The sequence below is a fragment of the Myxine glutinosa genome, chromosome 1 (assembly GCF_964187855.1).
Source record: "Myxine glutinosa chromosome 1, kmMyxGlut1.1, whole genome shotgun sequence".
Taxonomy (NCBI): Eukaryota; Metazoa; Chordata; class Myxini; order Myxiniformes; family Myxinidae; genus Myxine; species Myxine glutinosa.
Genome location: NC_136261.1, coordinates 398,916,047 through 398,935,800, shown reverse-complemented (window position 1 = coordinate 398,935,800; position 19,754 = coordinate 398,916,047). Strand labels below are relative to the sequence as shown.

Sequence of the window (19,754 nt, the reverse complement as noted above, 5' to 3'; positions counted from 1 at the left end):
CTCACCTCCATCTCCATTTCCTCCAACCTTCTTCCTCACTCTGACCCCCCCCCCCCTTAAACAACACCTCACTGTGCCTCACTCAATCACCATCAAACTTTTGTCCTCCTCATCCTTCCCTTTCTCCTTGCTATTCTGAAATCTCTGACACACTATCAACTGCTCTCCCTACCTCCTCCTGCACCACCACATCTTACCCTACCCCTCCTCTCCCTTGTCATGTATCCGATGCTCGCCCTTCCTCTTCATTAACGGGATAGATCTCAAACATCCGAGGCCTTCGCTCAAACCTGATTGATCTCTCCATTCAGGTTGCTTCTGACAAACCAGACTTGATATGCTTAACAGAAACTTTCCTCCTTCCTAATGTCTCTGATTCCTTAATATCTCTCCCTGGTTACTCCCTCCTACGGTATGATAGACCTGAGCCTCATCCTGGAGGTGGGGTTGCTATCTTTATCAAGAACTCTCTTCTTCACTCTCCCTGCACTTCCCTCTCTCCACCTCACCCCCAGAAGTACCTTGAACTATGGCTTCCCCTTCGCTCCCACCTTTTGTTCATGTGTGTGTTCATATGACTCCATCTACATCTCACTGTCTGATAACATGGACCAACTTCCATCTACTCATCCCAGCTCTCTCTTCCTCATATGTGGTGATTTCAACTGTCATCATGCCAGCTGGCTGGGTGTGGGTACCTCTCTCACCAGCCATGTCTCCTCAGCAAAGGACTTCTGCGACCAACTGGACCCGACCCAGATCTCAGTCAACGGAGCATCTTCTCTTCGAGACTTGGTTATGAAAAACTTCCCTGCAAATGTCTGCTGCTCTTCTTCTGGTCCAATCGGTTCATCTGACCACATGCTTGTTAAAGTGCACATCCCATTGGCCATTCTCACAGAGCCTCCTCAGCATCGACGAGTCTGACATTTCACAAAGGAAAACAGGGACTCTGGACTGGACTGGTCTGGTCTCCCATTTCTACTGCCTGACATCAACTCATCCTGGGAATTCTTCCAAAGTAAATTGTTCTCTCTCTTCCACAGATTTATCCCATCTCGTCTTCAGTTGTCATACACTTCCTCCCGTCCATGGTACACGGAATCTTGTGGTGAGGCAGTTGCCCTGAAACAACTTGCCTTTGCCTCCTGGAAGGCAAATCCAATGGAAGGAAATCCAATTCCTTTCACAAAGCCCGGAACAAGTGTGTTTTCACCCTCAGGGGAGCCAGGAAGCAATATCCCTCCACTCTCAAGACTGAACTCTCAAACCTGTCTCCCTCTTCCCAATCCTTGTGGTGTCTCGTAAAATCTGTTTCTGGTGTTTGTTTCCCCTCCATGCCCTCCCTTACCTCAAATGGCTGAACAGCTGACTCAACACGTTAAAAAGCTGAATGCAAATGTCTGCTGCTCTCTGTGTTTGCCTCAAAATATTGTGTCCCAACCACATCTCTCTCTGTACCCACCATACCCAGTCGTACCCAGCTGCTCCTGGACTTTGTCTCCTTCTCTCCTGACAAGGTGCAGAAGTTTCTGTCAATCTTCAACTCTCATTCTGCAACTGGACCAGACAGCATCAGCCCACGGGTCCTAAAATCCTGCTCTGCCACTCTTTCACACCCTCTCTCTGTTCTCTTCACCCTCATTTGAAAGACAAGTGGAACATGTCTTTCAATCCTGACTAATCTCACACTCTCACCAAGTCTCTCTGAAAAGACCAACTGGACAATTCTCCCATCTACTTTCTGAACAATCCTCTCCAATACGTTCTGTCACTTTAGCTTTTGGGTTTCACTATCTGCCATGATCTTTCCTGGGAAAAACCACATTTCCAAGTTGGTCTCCAAAACCAGTCACCGACTGGGCATCCTCCGTCATGCGAAGTCCTTCCTTGGTACACCTGAGCTCCTCACCACAAACAAGGCTTTCATCCGCAGCGCAATGGAATACTGTTCTCGCCTCTGGGCTGGTGCTCCTGCCTCACACACAGCTCGTCTTCACGCTGTTGAAACCAAAGCGTTCAGAAGCTAACCAACTCCAAGGGCCTTTCACTCGCTCACTGCAGGCAGGTTGGTGGTCTGTCTTCTTCCGACTCATCTACAGCCTTGCTCACCCAGGTCTGTCTGTGGTCTGTCCACCAAATCTTTAGCTCTTCCACGAGCCTCGATCTTGTATACAAAAAAAAAAAAAAAATAATTCCTGCGGGACGCACAAGATCTGCCAGCAACCCTTTTATGGTGAAACTGCCAAAATCAAGACTCTCTGCTCACCTTCACTCTTTTATTCCTCTTTTCTCCCACCTCTGGAAGAAACTCCCTCACTCTCTTCAATCCGACTCCTCCCTCCAGGTCTTTAAAACAGCTGTTCACCACCATCTCTTATCTTCCCCCATCCACAATCTTGATCTTTTCTACCCCCGTTAATTCACCCCAGATCCACTTTTTTGAAATACCGACTTCTTTCCTTGAAGTCCTAGTAGTCTCCATGTGTTTTATACCTCTTCCCCCCCCCCCCTCCCCCCACCTCCCACCTCCTTTCCCATGCCGCCTCCTCCCAAGCCTTCTCCGTTCCACCGATCTCCCAATGTCCCTGTGCTCTACTGTTATACTTGTGTGTTTGCCTCTCTCTCCCCATCTTGTCTCCCGCTCCCTTAATCATCTGTTTTTTTGGTCAGTTTGTTTTTATGTGATTAATAATGTCAGCTCTTACACGAGCCTCGATCTTGTACAATGAATGAATGAATGAATGAATTTTAACAAACAAAAAAAGGCCCTGAGGAGCCAAAAGACCCATATGACCCAAGAGACCCTCCCCCACCTCCCCCCCCCCTTCCAAGTCCGGTAGGCAGGTAAGCTCCCCGGAGGTGAAGACCAATAAAAATTTGGTCCAATGGACCAACGGGGCAACTGGGCCCCCCTAGTAAGGAGTAAAAGCATAACAATGAAATAGACCTACTTCATTTAAATTTTATTTGGCCATCAAGAAAAAGGTCTTTCACCCATGGTGATGCTTTTTTTTTCTTCATATTTTGCCACCAGATCACCGTGCAATCATGTGATATTCATTATTTCCTCGGAACCGACCGACTCACGTAGCTGCAAACAAAATGGCCGACACCGCCCATGTGATCAGAATCTTTCAGACCTGCGACGTCGGGACTCTCTATATATACAGGGAATCTAGTGTGGGTGGTGAATCAGGACATCAGGACTTTTGCAACCTCAGAATGGACTTTCCAAATGTAGGTTTATGTATATGACGGTTTTAAAGAAAGTTTATCACAAAATGTCCATAATTGTTACAACTCACCATCCTCCAGGTCTCCTCTATCATCTTCAGGAACAAACGAGTCCGATTCTTCTACCTTGATGCGCATGTCTCCAGTTGGTCGTCCCGTCTCCATTGCGACGGTCCACCCCGTTCCTCGCCCCGCACGGCACAACTCCATGCACCGACAGAGCTCCGCGTACATGGTGAAGGTGAACTTTCGTGTGGCCAAAGCACAGAGTTGAACCCTCACCGGAGCGGGCTCGGCTCGGGCACAGAGAGCCCCGAAGATCTCGATCCCCATCTCCGTAACAAGAGCTCGGAGAGACTCCTCTGATAGACCCTGGATCTTCAGCCAGGCCGGGACAAGACCGAGGCCGCTCCGAGCTCTCACAGACTCCATTGTGCATGAGGAACTCACATCGAGAGATTCAAAATAAATAAATAAATCGCACGTGTTTCATCTTCAACATGTCGGAGATCTTCAAGAGCTTCGCGTTGCTACTGCGGGTCGTGGTGGGGGTCGATTTTTGAAGTGTGCACCCATTGGTCGCTCAGCCGCCTGAACACACCCACTTATGTCTCTTGACTCCACCTACCCAAGGCCGAGACGAAATGATTTGGCCTTCATATTCTTCTTCTTCTTCTTTTTAAAGTTTAATGGCGCTTTCAGAGCCGCGAGGCTCGAAATACGCCACGCACCCTAACATCCAAACAAAACCAAACCACGAGGTTTACACGAGAAAAATTAGACTCACACTGCTAACCCCGTATCTTTGATGAACTTTAAAACTGATCTACAAAACCCAGGATGTTTCAGATCCAGCCAGCAAAAGGCTTCCTGCAGACCTGACCACGTGATCCCCATTCCGCGGACAGAAAGCTGAAGACGAGATCTCGCATTATTATAACGCGGACAAAAAGAAAAAACATGGTCCAGATCTTCGGGAACCTTACACCGACGCACCACCCCGAGGGATGGCGCCCGATCCTGTGAAGATAAAAATTGAGAGAACAATGACCAATTCTAAGTCGAGATAAGATAGACTGCTCCCTGCGAGGGAGCCGGGGAGACGACCCCAAGGACAGGATCGATGGATACACCTTGTGACACCACCTCCCCTTAGGGGAGGAGTCCCACTGACTTTGCCATATAACATTAATATTGAAGTGCGGTGCTATGCGCACGACTTGTTTGCCGAGAAGATAAGCAACAACGCGGGTAACCAAAAAGAGTCTTTATTACAAAGCTCAACTATAGCACTGAAGTGCTCGGGGCTGCGCGCCCCGTGTATATCCTGAGGCCACGCCTACCCCTCGGGCGTGGCCGACACCCTCTTGGTGCGCGGAATGATGTCACCGCGCCAGCGAGCCATCGTGTCCGCAACACGCGCCCCCTCAGAATTCCCACGCACCTGAAGGGTCAGTTTGCGGGGCAAACGGATGACCTGGCCGAAGCGCCCTCTGGCGGCTGGCGGCGTCTGGGATGCCGGGATGTCATCTGGGATACCCCCGGCGGCACCTGGGATGGGTGCAGGACCGGGGGGGGGGGGGGCGTGCCGTCGGGGCTGGGTGGCGCCGGAGGTCCCAGCCACTGGCGGGGGGTGGTCCACGTCGAGGTGGGCCGGCTTGAGGCGGTCCATGGAAACGCGGTCAGGAGTACCGCCGATGTCGAGGGTGAAGTGTTTCGCCCCGGTCTCCAGCACGCGGAAGGGCCCGTCGTACGGGGGCCGCAGCGGTGTCCGGTGGGCGTCGTGGTGGACGAACACGTACTCCGCCGTGCGAAGCTCTGGGGCGACGTGCGTTGGCGGGCAGCCGTGGTGCGCCGTCGGCACCGGGGCGAACCTCCGGGCGGTCTCCTGCAGTGCGGAGCGCTTCTGCGCCGTGGACCATGGTGCCATGGAGTCGGGGAGGAACTCGCCCGGCACCCGCAGCGGTTGTCCGAAGACCAACTCCGCCGCGGATGCGCGCAGGTCGTCCTTGGGCACCGTCCGGAGGCCCAGCAGGACCCAGGGGAGCTTGTCGACCCAGCCGCCTCGCGGAGGGTGGCCCAGAGTGCGGCCTTCAAGGAGCGGTGGAAGCGCTCGCACAGGCCGTTGGCCTGGGGGTGGTAGGCCGTGGTGCGGTGCAGCTGGACGCTGAGCCCCCGCGCGACCAACCCCCAGAGCTCCGAGGTGAACTGGGGGCCGTGGTCAGACGAGATGTCCGAGGGGGCGCCGAACCGGGCAAACCAGGTGGCGATGAACGCCTGCACGACATCCGCCGCCGTCGTCGCCGCCAAAGGCACGACTTCCGGCCACCGGGTGGTGCAGTCCTCCATGGTGAGGACGTGGGTGAAACCCCGCGAGGGGGGCAGAGGTCCCACCAAGTCCACATGAACGTGGCCGAACCGACGTTCCGGCACCGTGAATGGGGCCAACGGGGCCTGGGTGTGGCGGTGCATCTTCGCGCGCTGGCACGCGAGGCACGTCCTGGTCCAATCGCGGACGGCCTTCCGGAGGCCATGCCAGACGAACCTGTCGACGACCAGCCTCTGGGAGGCCTTCGTGCCTGGGTGGGACAGGCCGTGGATGGCGTCAAAAACCCGGCGCTGCCAGCCCGCGGGCACGATGGGGCGAGGCCGCCCGAGGGAGACGTCGCACAAGAGGGCCGTGCCCGCGCCGTCGAACGGCACCTCGGTGATGCGGAGGCCCGTGACGGTGGTCCGCAAGGCCTGGACGTCAGGGTCGGCGGTCTGGTCCGCCGCCATCCGGGCATAGTAGATCCCGAGGTGGACCGCGTGGGCGACGGACCGGGAAAGGCAATCCGCCACCGGGTTGTCCTTACCCGCGACGTGCCGGATGTCCGTCGTGTACTCGGACACGGCCGAGAGGTGACGCTGCTGCCGGGCCGACCATGGCTCGGCGACCTTGGCCATCGCGAAGACCAGGGGCTTGTGGTCGACGAAGGCCGTGAACGAACGGCCCTCGAGCAGATGGCAGAAGTGCCGGACCGCCAGGTGGAGCCCGAGCAAATCGCGGTCGAAGGTGCTGTCCCGGCGTTCGTGCGGGCAAAGCTGCCGGCTGAAAAACGCCAGCGGTTGCCAAGTGCCACGCACCCATTGCTCGTGCACCGCGCCCACCGCGTAGTCTGACGCGTCAGTGGTGAGGGCGATCGGTGCATCGAGCGCCGGGTGCGCGAGCATTGTGGCGTTAGCCAAGGCGAGCTTCGCGCCCGCGAACGCCGCGTCCATCTGCTCAGTCCAAACAACGTCACCTTTGCCCGGCTTCCCCCGGAGGGCCTCGTGCAGGGGGCGCAGGAGCTGGGCGACGTGGGGCAGGAAACGGTGGTAAAGGTTCACCATGCCCAGGAACTCCTGGAGCCCCCTGATCTTGCGGGGGTGCGGAAACCCCTTGACCACCTCCACCTTTGCCGGTAAGGGGGAGAACCCCGTGCCTGGTGATGCGGTGCCCCAAAAAGTCGATTTCGGCGACGCCGAACCGGCACTTGGCGGGGTTTACGATCAGGCCATGCTGGCCCAGGCGTTCGAAGAGCGTGCGGAGGTGGCGGAGGTGCTCTTCGCGGGATGCGCTTGCGACGAGGATGTCATCCAGGTAGACGTAAACGCAATCCAAGTCGCGCAAGACGCTGTCCATCAACCGTTGGAACGCCTGAGCCGCATTTTTCAACCCGAAGGGCATCCAAAGAAACTCAAAGAGGCCGAATGGTGTAATGACGGCCGTCTTCGGTATGTCCTCCGGCCTGACGGGGACCTGGTGGTATCCACGGATGAGGTCCACCTTAGAAAAGAAGGACATTTTCGCCAACCGGGCGGAAAAGTCCTGAATGTGAGGGACCGGGTAGCGGTCGGGGGTGGTGGCATCGTTGAGGTGGCGGTAGTCTCCGCACGACCGCCATCCCCCGCCGGGCTTCGGCACAATGTGCAGTGGCGATGCCCAAGCGCTCTTGGAGCGCCGTACGATGCCCAGCCGCTCCAGCGTAGCGAACTCCGCCTTTGCCACCGCGAGCTTCGTCGGCTCGAGGCGGCGTGCCCGGGCGTAGACCGGTGGCCCGATGGTGGGGATGTGATGCTCCACCCCGTGCTTGACGGCCACCGCCGAGAAGGTGGACCACGTGAGGGCCGGGAAGCTGGTGAGGAGGCGGGTGAACTCGTCCGCTGCCGGAAGCGTACAGACCAACCTCGCCAGGACCGAACCGCTCAGCAAGCCGCTTGGCGAGCCGCTCGGTGAGCTGCTCAGGGAGCTGCCCAACGAACTGCTCAGTGTGCAAGCCAGCGAGCTGAACGTTTCGGCCTGGATGAGGCGTCTGTTCTTCATGTCCACCAACAACCCATTTGCACATAGGAAGTCCGCAATGAGCAATGCCATGGGCACGCTGGCGATTACGAACGTCCATTGAAAGCGTTGCCCTCCGAACCGCAGGGAGAGGCAGCGCTTCCCGAATGTGCGTATGGGTGTGCCGTTGGCTGCAAGCAACGCGGGGCCCCGGCCCACGGTTCGCTTGTCGGACGTGGAGGCGGGGATAACGCTCACCTGTGTGCCCGTGTCGCAGAGGAAGCGACGCCCGGACAAGGTGTCCATGACAAAAAGGAGGCTGCCGGAATGGCCGACGCTCAGGGCCGCTACCGAGCGCCGGCTTGGTAGTTTCCCGACTTGCCAAACGAGCACGGCGGGCAACAATTCCTAGCCTTGTGGCCAAACCCGGCGTGGAAACGGCACCAGGTTTGCGGCGGAGGCGGAGGCCGCGGTTTTCGCGGTGGTGGTGGGTGGGGCATGGCGGCGGCCATGCGGTGTGCATCGGCAATAGCCTCGGGATCCACGAGGTGTGCATCAGCATCAGCCTCAGGATCCGCGACGGCCGCACCGACTCTCGCCCGCGTGTCACAAGCCGCGAAAAACTTGTCGGCCTCGACGGCCAGAGCACGGGGTTCCTTTATTTTGGAACCGGCCAATGCGAGGTGTACCTGTGCCGGCAGCTGGTGTAGAAAGAGCGCCCGGAATAAAAAATCTGGGGCTTTGTCACCCAGAAACGACAGCATGTAATCCATCCGCACCGATGGTCGTGTGTCGCCGAGTTTGGGAAGGTCCAGGAGGCGGTCGGCCCTTTCGCACTCCGTGAGGCCGAACGTGGCGATGAGGAGACGCTTGAGCTTTGTACCTGTGGTCGGTCGGTGGGTTCCGCAGGACGGACATGACTCGGGCGGCTGTGCCGGGCCCGAGGGCGGCGATGACATGGTAATAACGCGTCTCATCTGCCGTTACGCCTCGAAGTTGGAACTGTGCTTCGGCCTGCACGAACCATACCTCGGCCTGAGCTTCCCAAAACTCAGGGAGCTTCACCGCGACCGCGTTGTTTGACATTGGCGCGTTCTGTTGGTCAGCGGCGGCTGAACCAGCGTCGAGGTCACCAGTGAAGTGCGGTGCTATGCGCACGACTTGTTTGCCAAGAAGATAAGCAACAACGCGGGTAACCAAAAAGAGTCTTTATTACAAAGCTCAACTATAGCACTGAAGTGCTCGGGGCTGCGCACCCCGTGTATATCCCGAGGCCACGCCTACCCCTCGGGCGTGGCCGACACCCTCTTGGTGCGCGGAATGATGTCACCGTGCCAGCGAGCCATCGTGTCCGCCACAATTTTCTGTTTAATTAAAATAGAGAGGTCTGCCTGGCCTCGCGGAACCGGGGTTTCGAAATCCTGATTGAGGGCGCGTTTGGCCGCCTGATCACACACTTCATTGCCTGCAATGCCCACATGGGCCGGGACCCAACATAGATCGACGACCGTGCCCCTCCAATGGGCCAAACTTACGAGGTGAATTACCTCCAGAACCAATTCGTTCCTACTGCCAGGCTGGAACAACCTAAGCGCTATCAGTGCAGAGAGAGAGTCGGAAAATATGACCGCGCTGAGGGGATTAAAGTCTATAATCCATTCAAGAGCCAAAACAATCCATTGTGGTGCTGCGCACACACGACTCGATTGCCAGAGAGGTAGGCCACAACGCGTTGGTACAACAAAGAGTCTTTATTCAAAGCTCGTACTTCAGCACTGGGTGGGCTCGAGCTTAGAGCCCGCATATATGTCCCGAGGCCACGCCTTGCCCCCGGGCGTGGCCGATCGGCCGATAGGCGGGGCATGCCTTACAGTTCCCCGCCTGGACGTTCGCGCCACCTGCTGGTGCGCGGAATTCTTGTCCCTTGTGCCCGCCACATGCGCCCCCCCAGAATTCCCGCGCACCTGAAGGGTGAGTTTGTGGGGAAGCCGGATGACCCGGCCGAAATGCTCCCTGGCGATGCATGCAGGGCTGGGGGGTAGCGGGACGGCCGGGCTGGGGGATGCTGGGGGTCTGACCGCCGGGGGGCGGCCTCAATGCGGAGGCAGAGTTGCTTGCGGGGGGTGGTCCAGATCGAGGTGGGCTGGCTTGAGGTGGTCCACGGAGACACGATCCAGGGCACCGCCGATGTCGATGGTGAAATACTTGTCCCCGGTCTCCAGCACGCGGAAGGGACCATCATATGGGGGCCGTAGCGGTGCCCGGTGGGCGTCGTGCCGGACGAAGACGTACTCCGCCGTGTGAAGCTCCGGGGCGACGTGGGAAGATGGGCAACCGTGGTGTGCCGTCGGCACCGGGGCGAACCTCCGGGCTGTCTCCTGCAGGGTGGAGCGCTGTTGCGCCACGGACCAAGGAGCCGTGGAGTCGGGGATAAATTTGCCCGGTACCCACAGAGGTTGACCGAAGACCAGCTCCGCCGAGGACGCATGCAGGTCGTCCTTGGGTGCCGTTCTGGGGCCCAGCAGGACCCAGGGGAGCCTGTCGGCCCAGCTGCCGTCGCGGAGGCTGGCCCGGAGCGCGGCCTTCATCGAGCGATGAAAGCGCTCGCACAGGCCATTGGCCTGGGGGTGGTAGGCCATGGTGCGGAGTAGTTTTACGCCGAGCCCTTGCGCCACCGCACCCCAGAGCTCCGAGGTAAACTGGGGGCCACGGTCGGACAAGATGTCCGAGGGGGCACCGAACCGGGCAACCCCAGTGGCGATGAAGGCGTGTGCCACATCAGCCGCAGACGTCGCCACCAATGGCACGGCCTCTGGCCATCGTGTGGTGCGGTCCACCATGGTGAGGAGGTGTGTGAACCCTCGCGAGGGGGGCAGAGGTCCCACCAAGTCGACGTGAACGAGGTCGAACCGACGCTCTGCACCGTAAATGGGGCCAACGGGGCCTGGGTGTGGCGGTGGACCTTTGCGCGCTGGCACGCGAGGCACGTCCTGGCCCAGTCGCGGACGTCCTTCCTGAGGCCATGCCAGATGAACTTCGCCACGACGAGCTTCTGGGAGGCCTTCCTGCCCAGGTGGGACAGGCCGTGGATGGCGTCGAACACTGGGCGCTGCCAGCCAGCGGGCACGATGGGGCGAGGCCGGCCGAGGGAGATGTCGCACAGGAGGGCCGCACCCGCGGCGTCGAATGGCACCTCGGTGACGCAGAGGCCCGTGACGGCAGTGCGCAAGGCCTGGACGCAGGGGTCGGCGGTCTGGTCCTCCGCCATCCGGGCATAGTCGATCCCGAGGTGGACCGCGTGCATGACGGACCGTGAAAGGCAATCCGCCACCGGGTTGTCTTTACCCGCCACGTGACGGATGTCCGTCGTATACTCGGACACGGCAGAGAGGTGACGCTGCTGCCGTGCCGACCATGGCTCGGCGACCTTGGCCATCACGAACACAAGGGGCTTGTGGTCGACGAAAGCCGTGAATGGGCGGCCCTCCAGCAGATGGCGGAAGTGTCGGACCGCCAGGTGGAGCCCGAGCAGCTCGTGGTCGAAGGTGCTATAGCGGCATTCATGCGGGCGAAGCTGCCGGCTAAAGAACGCCAGCGGTTGCCAAGCACCACGCACCCACTGCTCGTGCACCGCGCCCACCGCGTAGTCCGACATGTCGGTGGTGAGGGCGATTGGCACATCGGGCGCCGGGTGCGCCAGCATGGTGGCATTGGCCAGGGCCAGCTTTGCGCCCGCAAACGCCGCGGCCATCGGCTCCGACCAGGTGATGTCACCTTTGCCCGGCTTGCCCCGGAGGGCCTCGTGCAGGGGGCGGAGGAGCTGGGCGACGTGGGGCACGAAGCGGTCGTAAAAATTTACCATGCCCAGGAACTCCTGGAGCCCCTTGATCGTGCAGGGTCGCAGGAAATCCCTGACCACATCCACCTTGGCCGGTAAAGGGACGGCCCCATGCCTAGTGATGCGGTGCCCCAAGAAGTCGATGGTGGCGACACCGAAACGGCACTTGGTGGGGTTGAAGATTAGGCCATGCTTGCCCAGGCGTTCGAAAAGCGTGCGGAGGTGGAGCAGGTGCTCCTCCCGGGACACGCTCGCGACTAGGATGTTGTCCAGGTAGACAAAGAGGAAAGGTAAGTCATGCAAGATGCTGTCCATAAGCCGTTGGAATGCCTGGGCCGCATTCTTCAACTCGAAAGGCATCCGCAGGAACTCGAAGAGGCCGGAAGGGGTGATGACGGCCGTCTTCGGGACATCGTCCGTTTGGACGGGGACCTGGTGGTAGCCCCGGATGAGGTCCACCTTGGAAAACACGGTCGTGTTTGCCAACCAGCCGGAAAAGTCCTGTATATGCGGGACCAGGTAGCGGTCGGGGGTGGTGGTATCATTGATCCGGCGGTAGTCCCCGCACGGCCGCCATCCCCTGCCGGGCTTCGGCACAATGTGCAGAGGAGAAGCCCAAGCGCTGTTGGAGCGCCGTACGATCCCCAGCCGCTCCAGCGTGGCGAACACCGCTTTCGCCATGGCGAGCTTGGTGGGTTCGAGTCGGCGTGCCTGGGCGTAGACCGGCGGCCCAACCGTGGGTATATGGTGCTCCACCCTGTGTTTAACGGCCACTGCTGAGAAGGTGGGCCGTGTGAGGGCCGGGAAACTGGCTAGGAGGCGGGTAAAGTCGTCCGCTGCCGGAAGCGTGCAAACTAAACTCGCCGGGACGGAACCTTCCAGCAAGCCGCTTGGCAAGCCGCTCGGTGAGCCACTCAGTGAGCCGCTCAACGAGCCGCTCAGTGAACAAGCGAGTGAGCTGAAGGTTTCGGCCTGGACGAGCCGTCTGCGCTTTACGTCGACCAACAGTCCATGCGCACATAGGAAGTCCGCGCCCAGCAGGGCCTTTGGCACACTGGCGGTCACGAACGACCATTGAAAGCGCTGCCCTCCAAACCGCAGAGAGGCAATGCTTCCCGAATGTGCGGATGGGTGTACCGTTGGCGGCAAGCAAAGCGGGGCCCCGGCCCGCGGCTTGCTTGTCGGACGTGGAGGCGGGGAGGACGCTTACCTGCGCTCCTGTGTCGCAAAGAAAACGGTGCCCGGACAAGGTGTCCGTGATGAACAGGAGGCTGCCGGAATGGCCGACGCTCAGGGCCCCTAATGAGCGCCGGCCCGGTCGTATCCCGACCCGTCAAAAGAGCACAGCACGGCGGGTGACACGTTTTAGCCTTGCGGCCGAACCTGGCGTGGTAATAGCACCAGGTTTGCGCCGGCGGCGGCCGCGGCGGCCGTGGTGGTGGTGGTGGCGGTAGTGGGCGGGGCGCAGCAGCGGCCATGAGGGAAGCCGGGGGCGCTGCAGCCTCTGCCCCGGGATCCACTACGGCAGCACCGTAAACCGACCGCGTGTCGCAGGCCGCGAAAAACTCGTCGGCCTCCACGACCAGGGCGCGGGGTTCCTTTATTTTGGAACTGGCCAGCGTGAGGCGTACCTGTACAGGTAGCTGGCATAGGGAAATCGCCTGGAATAAGAAATCCGGGGGCTGGTCTCCAACAGAGACAGCATGAAATCCATCCGGAAGGATGGTTGTGTGTCGCCGAGGGCGGGAAGGTCCAGGAGGCGGTCGGCCCGTTCGATCTCCGTGAGCCTGAACGTGGCGAGGAGGAGACGTTTGAGCACCTCATACTTGTTGTCGCCCGGCGGGCGCCGAAGGATAGACACGACTCGGGTGGCAGTGCTGGGCCCGAGGGCGGCGACCACGTGGTAATACCGGGTCTCGTCCGCCGTGATGCCTCGGAGCTGAAATTGAGCTTCGGCCTGCACAAACCAAACGTCGGCTTGTGCTTCCCAAAACTCTGGGAGCTTGACGGCGACGGCGTTGGTAGCCATGGCGCGTTCGGGGGTCAGCAACGGCTGAACCAATTGGGGTCACCAGTGTGGTGCTGAGCACACATGACTCTATTGCCAGAGAGGTAGGCCACAACGCGTTGGTACAACAAAGAGTCTTTATTCAAAGCTCGCACTTCAGCACTGGGTGGGCTCGAGCTTAGAGCCCGCATATATGTCCCGAGGCCACGCCTTGCCCCCGGGCGTTGCCGATCGGCCGATAGGCGGGGCATGCCTTACAGTTCCCCGCCCGGACGTTCGCGCCATCTGCTGGTGCGCGGAATTCTTGTCCCTGTTGCCCGCCACACCACCTTGTTTCCAAGTTGGCCTACCATTACACTTGTATAGGCCTCTGCTGATTATACACCGTCCAGCTTTGTGACATCAGATTTCCCATGGCTTTCTTTGGGTCAAGTGTAAATTATAAATCAAGTTTAATTGAGCCCGTACACGTATCCCATAAAAGTATTGTTCCGTAATATTTGATCATCACCATATGCGTGTTTTCGAATCGACTCATTGCCGGATTTTAACCCTTTGGAGTCTTCAAGCCGATTCTATTGGCTTCACGCATGCGCCGAAATGTCTCCAAGCCGAATTTATTGGCTCTGACCGCATTCAAATTTACCACGCAATTACCGCTTCCTGGATTCGATGTGCCTGCTGTCATTCCGCAAATGATTCAGGTGTACAATTCAGCGATGGGTGGTGAAGGCCTCGGCGACAAAAAGATTTCCAATTATATGAAGGAAGCCCGCTGCCACACGTGGTGTCGGAAGGTGTTTTTCAATTTATTCCAAAGGGCCAACCTCAGCTCTAAAATCATTCACAGCCACATCAAGGATGACCAAGCTCAAACAAGGGATGATTTCATGATGAAAGTTGGATCGAGCCTATTGCGGAACAATACTGAACCAGCCAGGGCAAATGTTGTTGATCCAGAGCAGCCTGTGCGTCACCCTCCGAATGCCCAGGAGTACACTGTTCATGGTCACGTCATACGTCGTGTGCCCGTTGTTATCACAAGAACAGGCAAACGTCGCCAAGGAGAAAGGGACTGTGACATTTGCAAAAGGGCAGGCAATGGGCGCCGTCGGTCTGCACAAGATGTGACATTGGCATTTGTAAAGAACGCATCCCAAATCATAGATGGCATGGTTGAGGTGAGGGCACATTTGATCAGTTTTGGTCCTGGTCTCAGAATTCTATCGTGAGGGTTTTCACATTTCCTGTCATTGGTTGCCTCGAGTTCAACCAGTTACTTCAAGTTCAATGCCTTTCATTTGAAGTTTGTATGACTGGAATTGTGGAATTATGGAATTGTTGTGATCTGTAATCCAGCCTGATTTGACTCTGGTATTTTTGCATTATTTTTTTGAGATAAACCCTTGTTGAATGACAATGGCTGTCTTGTTTGTGGCATGCATGAACGACATTCTCTCCCTCAGAAATACTTGAAAAAAATTACTGGTACTGAATGCAATAATGTATTTTTCTTTTGAGGAAATGGTTGTACCTACTGAGTTGTCCCATCTATGAGGGTCACTATCCAAATTTCACGCTTCAAAATACACTTTTCAGGGGTCAGTGAGAACCCTGTTCATTGGTCCGGAAATCCTTTTGAGAAAAATGTTTTCAAACGGGTTTATTGGCTCGAATGTGAAGAAAAGGTTCACTGGTCTGCGGGTTCACTGGACCACAAATGGAAAATGGAAGGTGGAAAGTGAGCCTTTTTGAACAGTGAACCTTCGGACCAGTGACATGAATGAGCTGTAAATGTGCTGTCACCTGAAACATTCCTGTGTTGGATTCCTTGCTCGAAAAATAAAAATAAAGTTTTTCTTGTCAAATTTCTCTTGCAGTCTTTCACAACCTGTTCGTGATGGGTAAGTGCCTGAAAATGGCAAATCTGCCAATTTATGACCTTGTGACCTTGACCTTGATGACCTGTATATTCTGCAAGGGCATTTCATTCTCTACATGATGGTATATGGTCTTTGGGGTGTAACTTGCAATCTTCATCCTGAATAGTGATGGCAAAGATGTATTTCACTATTTCTAAAGCATTACCTTCGAAATAACCCAAAGAAAATTGGTCTCGTTCCTCACTAAATGTGCCGCTGTGCCCCACCAACTCCATGGAAACTTATGAAATATTATCACATTGAATTTTTTGTCCCTGCTGAGGTCTTTTATGTGAAAAAACATCCTTGCTGTCCACTATATTAATACGGTTTTGAGATTTGCACATATTGGTCATTAAAGGTTAAAGGTTTGCCCCCCATAGTTATTCCACGAGCAACACGTAGGCCACCTGAAGTATTAGTTATGTCATAGTATGTGTAAGTATGGGCCATTTCCCCTATTGATATCTGCGTTGTGTAAAGACATGAGTTTACGTCCCTTCATTTTGCGTCCACCCTCCACTGCCACCTCTATGGGCATAATTGATCCTGTGCCCCATTTGGCTGATCCACTCAGTTTGTTATGCTTTGGCTGCCCACTGCATTTTGTTACGCTTTGGCTGCCAGCAGCATTCGCTGCCCTTTGTTCGCTCACTAGTCGAGTAACACGAGGTAGGCCTAAGAGGAGCGCGGGGTCAGGGTGGGGCGGCGTCAAGGCGGAGCGTCAGAGGCGATGACGGTAAGAGCCACCAGCCAACCAGGGCTCTAACGGCATAGCGTGAGGTGTCATGGAGAGGCGCGTCTGGTGAGTTCACGGGGCGTGCCTATAAAAGTCGCCACACAAAGCCCTTGAACAGGACTCGGTCAGGACTCGCAAGGGGAGAGCGCACGGAAAAGGACTCGGTCAGGACTCGCAAGGGGAGAGCGCACGTAAAAGGACTCGGTCAGGACTCGCAAGGGGAGAGCGCACGTAAAAAGACTCAGTCAGGACTCGCAAGGGGAGAGCGCATGTAAAAGGACTCGGTCAGGACTCGCAAGGGGAGAGCGCACGTGAAAAGAATCGGTCAGGACTCGCAAGGAGAGAGCGCACGTGAGAGGACTTGTTGATCAAGAGGACTTTGGAGAACTTGCTTCACAGCGCTCGCTTTGGAGGCATTGCACTATATCTCGTGATAACGTACGCGCCGGAGGAAAGGCAGCTAGACATGCCGGTGGTGAATATCGCCTACTCAGCCACGCGAGTAAACGCGGCAAAAGCCGCCAGTGATCACCGCTAACTGCCGAAGTCCGCTCCCTACCAAATCGCCCCGTATTAACCCTTGTGCACCAAACGACAAGCGGAGAGCTCCTGCCTCTCTACTTACCATCTGCACGGGACGAACCGGAGGCCGGAGGAAGCTGCACGAAAGCCGTCCTTGGATGCGGACCATCATCCTGCACTTGCAAGCCCTGTCTGAGTGTGTCTGTGTGTGAGACAGGCCCGTTTGTCCTGGGGATTAAGTTAAGACTGTTTTAAGGCTGCACTGTGTCCCCTTTTTCTGGAATCCCTGTACAGTGTAAATAAATCTTGTTATTCCTTTCTTCCTAATTCGATCGCTTTTGTGATATCTCCATTGGCTAAGCGTGGTACGAACAAGATCGCGAGAACCGGGGTCACCATATAAACGGCACGGATCACGTGTATGCACAGCTCGGCGTCTCAACACGTGTGATTCGTGCGGGGCTTATTTCCTCGTTTCAGGGCAGCACGAGTAAATAGGTAATAGTGATTCTAGTCCGAAGACCCTATTTTGCGCTGTCCGGGAAGGACATCATAGGTCCCGGGTCCCGTCGGCCAGTCAAAGACAAGAGGACTAATCCCCCCTTGGTAAGGGGAGAAGGCCGGTGGCGAGATCCACAACAATATTTTTGTAATGATGTGTGAAAGTAGACTGAAAAAGCATGAAAATGTCAAATCAGCCATTTTTTGAGCTTGTGACCTTGAAGTTGACTTTGAATGACCTTGGTGACCTTTGTAAAGTGCAAGGACATTTAATACCCTACGTGATGGTATGTAGTCTTCGGGGTCTCACTGGTAATTTTCCTCCTGAAAATTGACCATTTGTGAAATGGGAATTAAAAATGCTAATGACCTAAATGGGCAGTAGACTGGAAAGGTTATGTAATGGTTTAATAGGAGACTCCAGAGGGTTAAAATCCAATTCAGTCGCGAATAATGGCACAAGTCCCGTACCATGAATGACCACGTACAGGTTTTAATGAACAAAACGTTTATTACCACAGGAGAGAGAGAGAGAGGGGGAGGGTGAAAGACAGAGAAAGAGAGACACGACAAAACTGAGGTAAAAGAAAAAAAATCCCTTGTTCTTAACCACAATCATCATTCTCTTCCTTCATTGTAATTACTGTTTATTGGCAGTGATGTTCTAATGGAGATAATCTTTAAATACAGTCGATTAGCCAACTCGAAATTCAACATGGTGGCCATTTTGATGAAATGGCCACCAAAATTACCAGCAGGTACCTCTCCTCATGTCTTGCTTCTCTCAGAGACCCAATTGTCACATAATGTTCTTGTTAATTCATTTTACATTTCAAGCTGCAATCTTCATTCACGAATCCGCTTCAAAGGAGTAGTTAGGGTCGGGTTAGGATTATCTACTCCAACATCAACACATCTGCTGTACGCCATGTGGACCCCAAATCTCCAAACTTTGATGTCAGATCTGGCTTTAGATTTGTCTCCCGACCATCACTATTTTTCTCTGTTTCACTTTCTGCTCTCCCAACTCCACAAACTTTATCGCTTTCTTTGACGATCTTAATTCCTGCAATGAGGCCGTGACATCCGAAGAACCTCAAGCAGAATTCCTCGATTTAAGGGACTTCAATGTACACCACAGGGAGTGGTTGAAAATCTTCCCACACGGATGTTGGGGGAGTTGAAGCGCTTATATTTTCCATTCTCAATGATTTGGAACAAATTATTACCCACCCGACCCATATCCCAGATAGTCATGACCACTCGTCCAATACTTGGGATTTGTTCTTCATCTCCAATCCGTTGCGTTGCAGCTACACAATTTCACCTCCAATTGGTTCTTCTGACCACAACCTTGTGAACATCACATTGCTTACCACCACTTCTCCTCCGACTGCTCAGACTAAACACCAGTATTTGCACTTCAAACTGGACTTGTTTACGAAATTTCTTTTCTGGTTTTCCATGGAAAGACGACTGCTTCTCCTCAGGCGATGCCTCCATCTCTGCTGAACGTGCAGGTGAGGTTATTGTTGCAGGAATGGAGGCTTATATCCCCTTCTCTTTCAGGTTTATCTTTCCTACCAACTCTTGGTTCAATAATTCATGCTGTGCGGCCATTCTTCGTGCAAAGGCTGCAGCAAAAAGGACATGGAAAAAGTCCTCTTCCTCCAACTCTCATTCAGCTTGCATATCTGCCAGAAATTATTGCAAACATGTTATTTGTGAGGTGAAGCATTCCTTTATCCAAAATAAATGTGACAACATATCATCTTCTTCCACCGATAGATCTTTCTGGTCCTCAGCTAAAAGTGTCAGCAACAACTTCTGTCGCTCCACCTTTCGTTCGCTTTTCCGTTCCGATGATACCATAGCTGTCTCTATGACTGACAGAGCAACTCTTTTTGGTTCTCTTTTCTCCTCTAATTCCACACTGCATGACGAACATTTCATCTCCCTCAGATGTTCCCTCAGAATCTCATGCCCCTCCCAATAATCTCTTTTCATGCAGTCAAAAAAGTACACCCCTATCTGGACACAAGCAAGTCACACAGACAAGAGGCACATTCCTCCTTGTGTATTGAAGGAGGGTCTTCAGAACTTGCTCGTTTGTTTTGTTTTTGTTTAAAACCCCAATCTTTACCTCTTTCCTGGAAACATGCCTCACCCCAGCCTATTTTGAAGAAGGGTGATCGTTCAAATCTTTCCAACTACCGTCCTATTGCTCTGACTTCCACTATTTCCATTGTCTTTGAATGTCTCCTCAATAACCATTTCCTCAAGCATCTTGAATCTTATTCTTACATCTGACCATCAATATGGTTTTTGCATGCCTACCGGTGATGTCCTGTCTTACATTACGAATGTCTGGGCATCTTCTCTGAGGGGCTTTGGGGAATCCTTTGTTGTCGGCCTTGATATCTCAAAATCCTTTGACAGAGTTTGGCATCAGGGTCTGATATCCAAGCTTCCCTCTTTCGGCTTTCCTCCTTCACTCTGCTCTCTCACGTCGAGCTTTCTCTCCGACTGCTCTGTCTCCAAAAATGTTTATGGTTCAACATCTTCCTCCTTCCCTATCAACAGTGGTGTCCATCAGGGTTCTGTCCTGTCTCTGACACTCTTCCTTCTTTTTATCAATGACCTTTTTCTTCTGAAAATAATCACATGCACTAGTATGTTGATGA

The 19,754-nt window shown here is 55.0% G+C and overlaps 1 protein-coding gene across 1 annotated transcript in view; it reads right to left on the bottom strand.

The window, feature by feature from the left end:
- Positions 1-14,297: 14,297 nt before the first annotated feature.
- The window catches only part of LOC144893983 (uncharacterized), a 35,093-nt gene continuing 29,636 nt past the window's right edge, over positions 14,298-19,754 (bottom strand). Inside the window, exon 6 of the mRNA XM_078785325.1 lies at positions 14,298-14,502. Coding sequence (XP_078641451.1) covers positions 14,298-14,502 — 205 coding nt within the window. The remainder of the gene's footprint in view (positions 14,503-19,754) is intronic.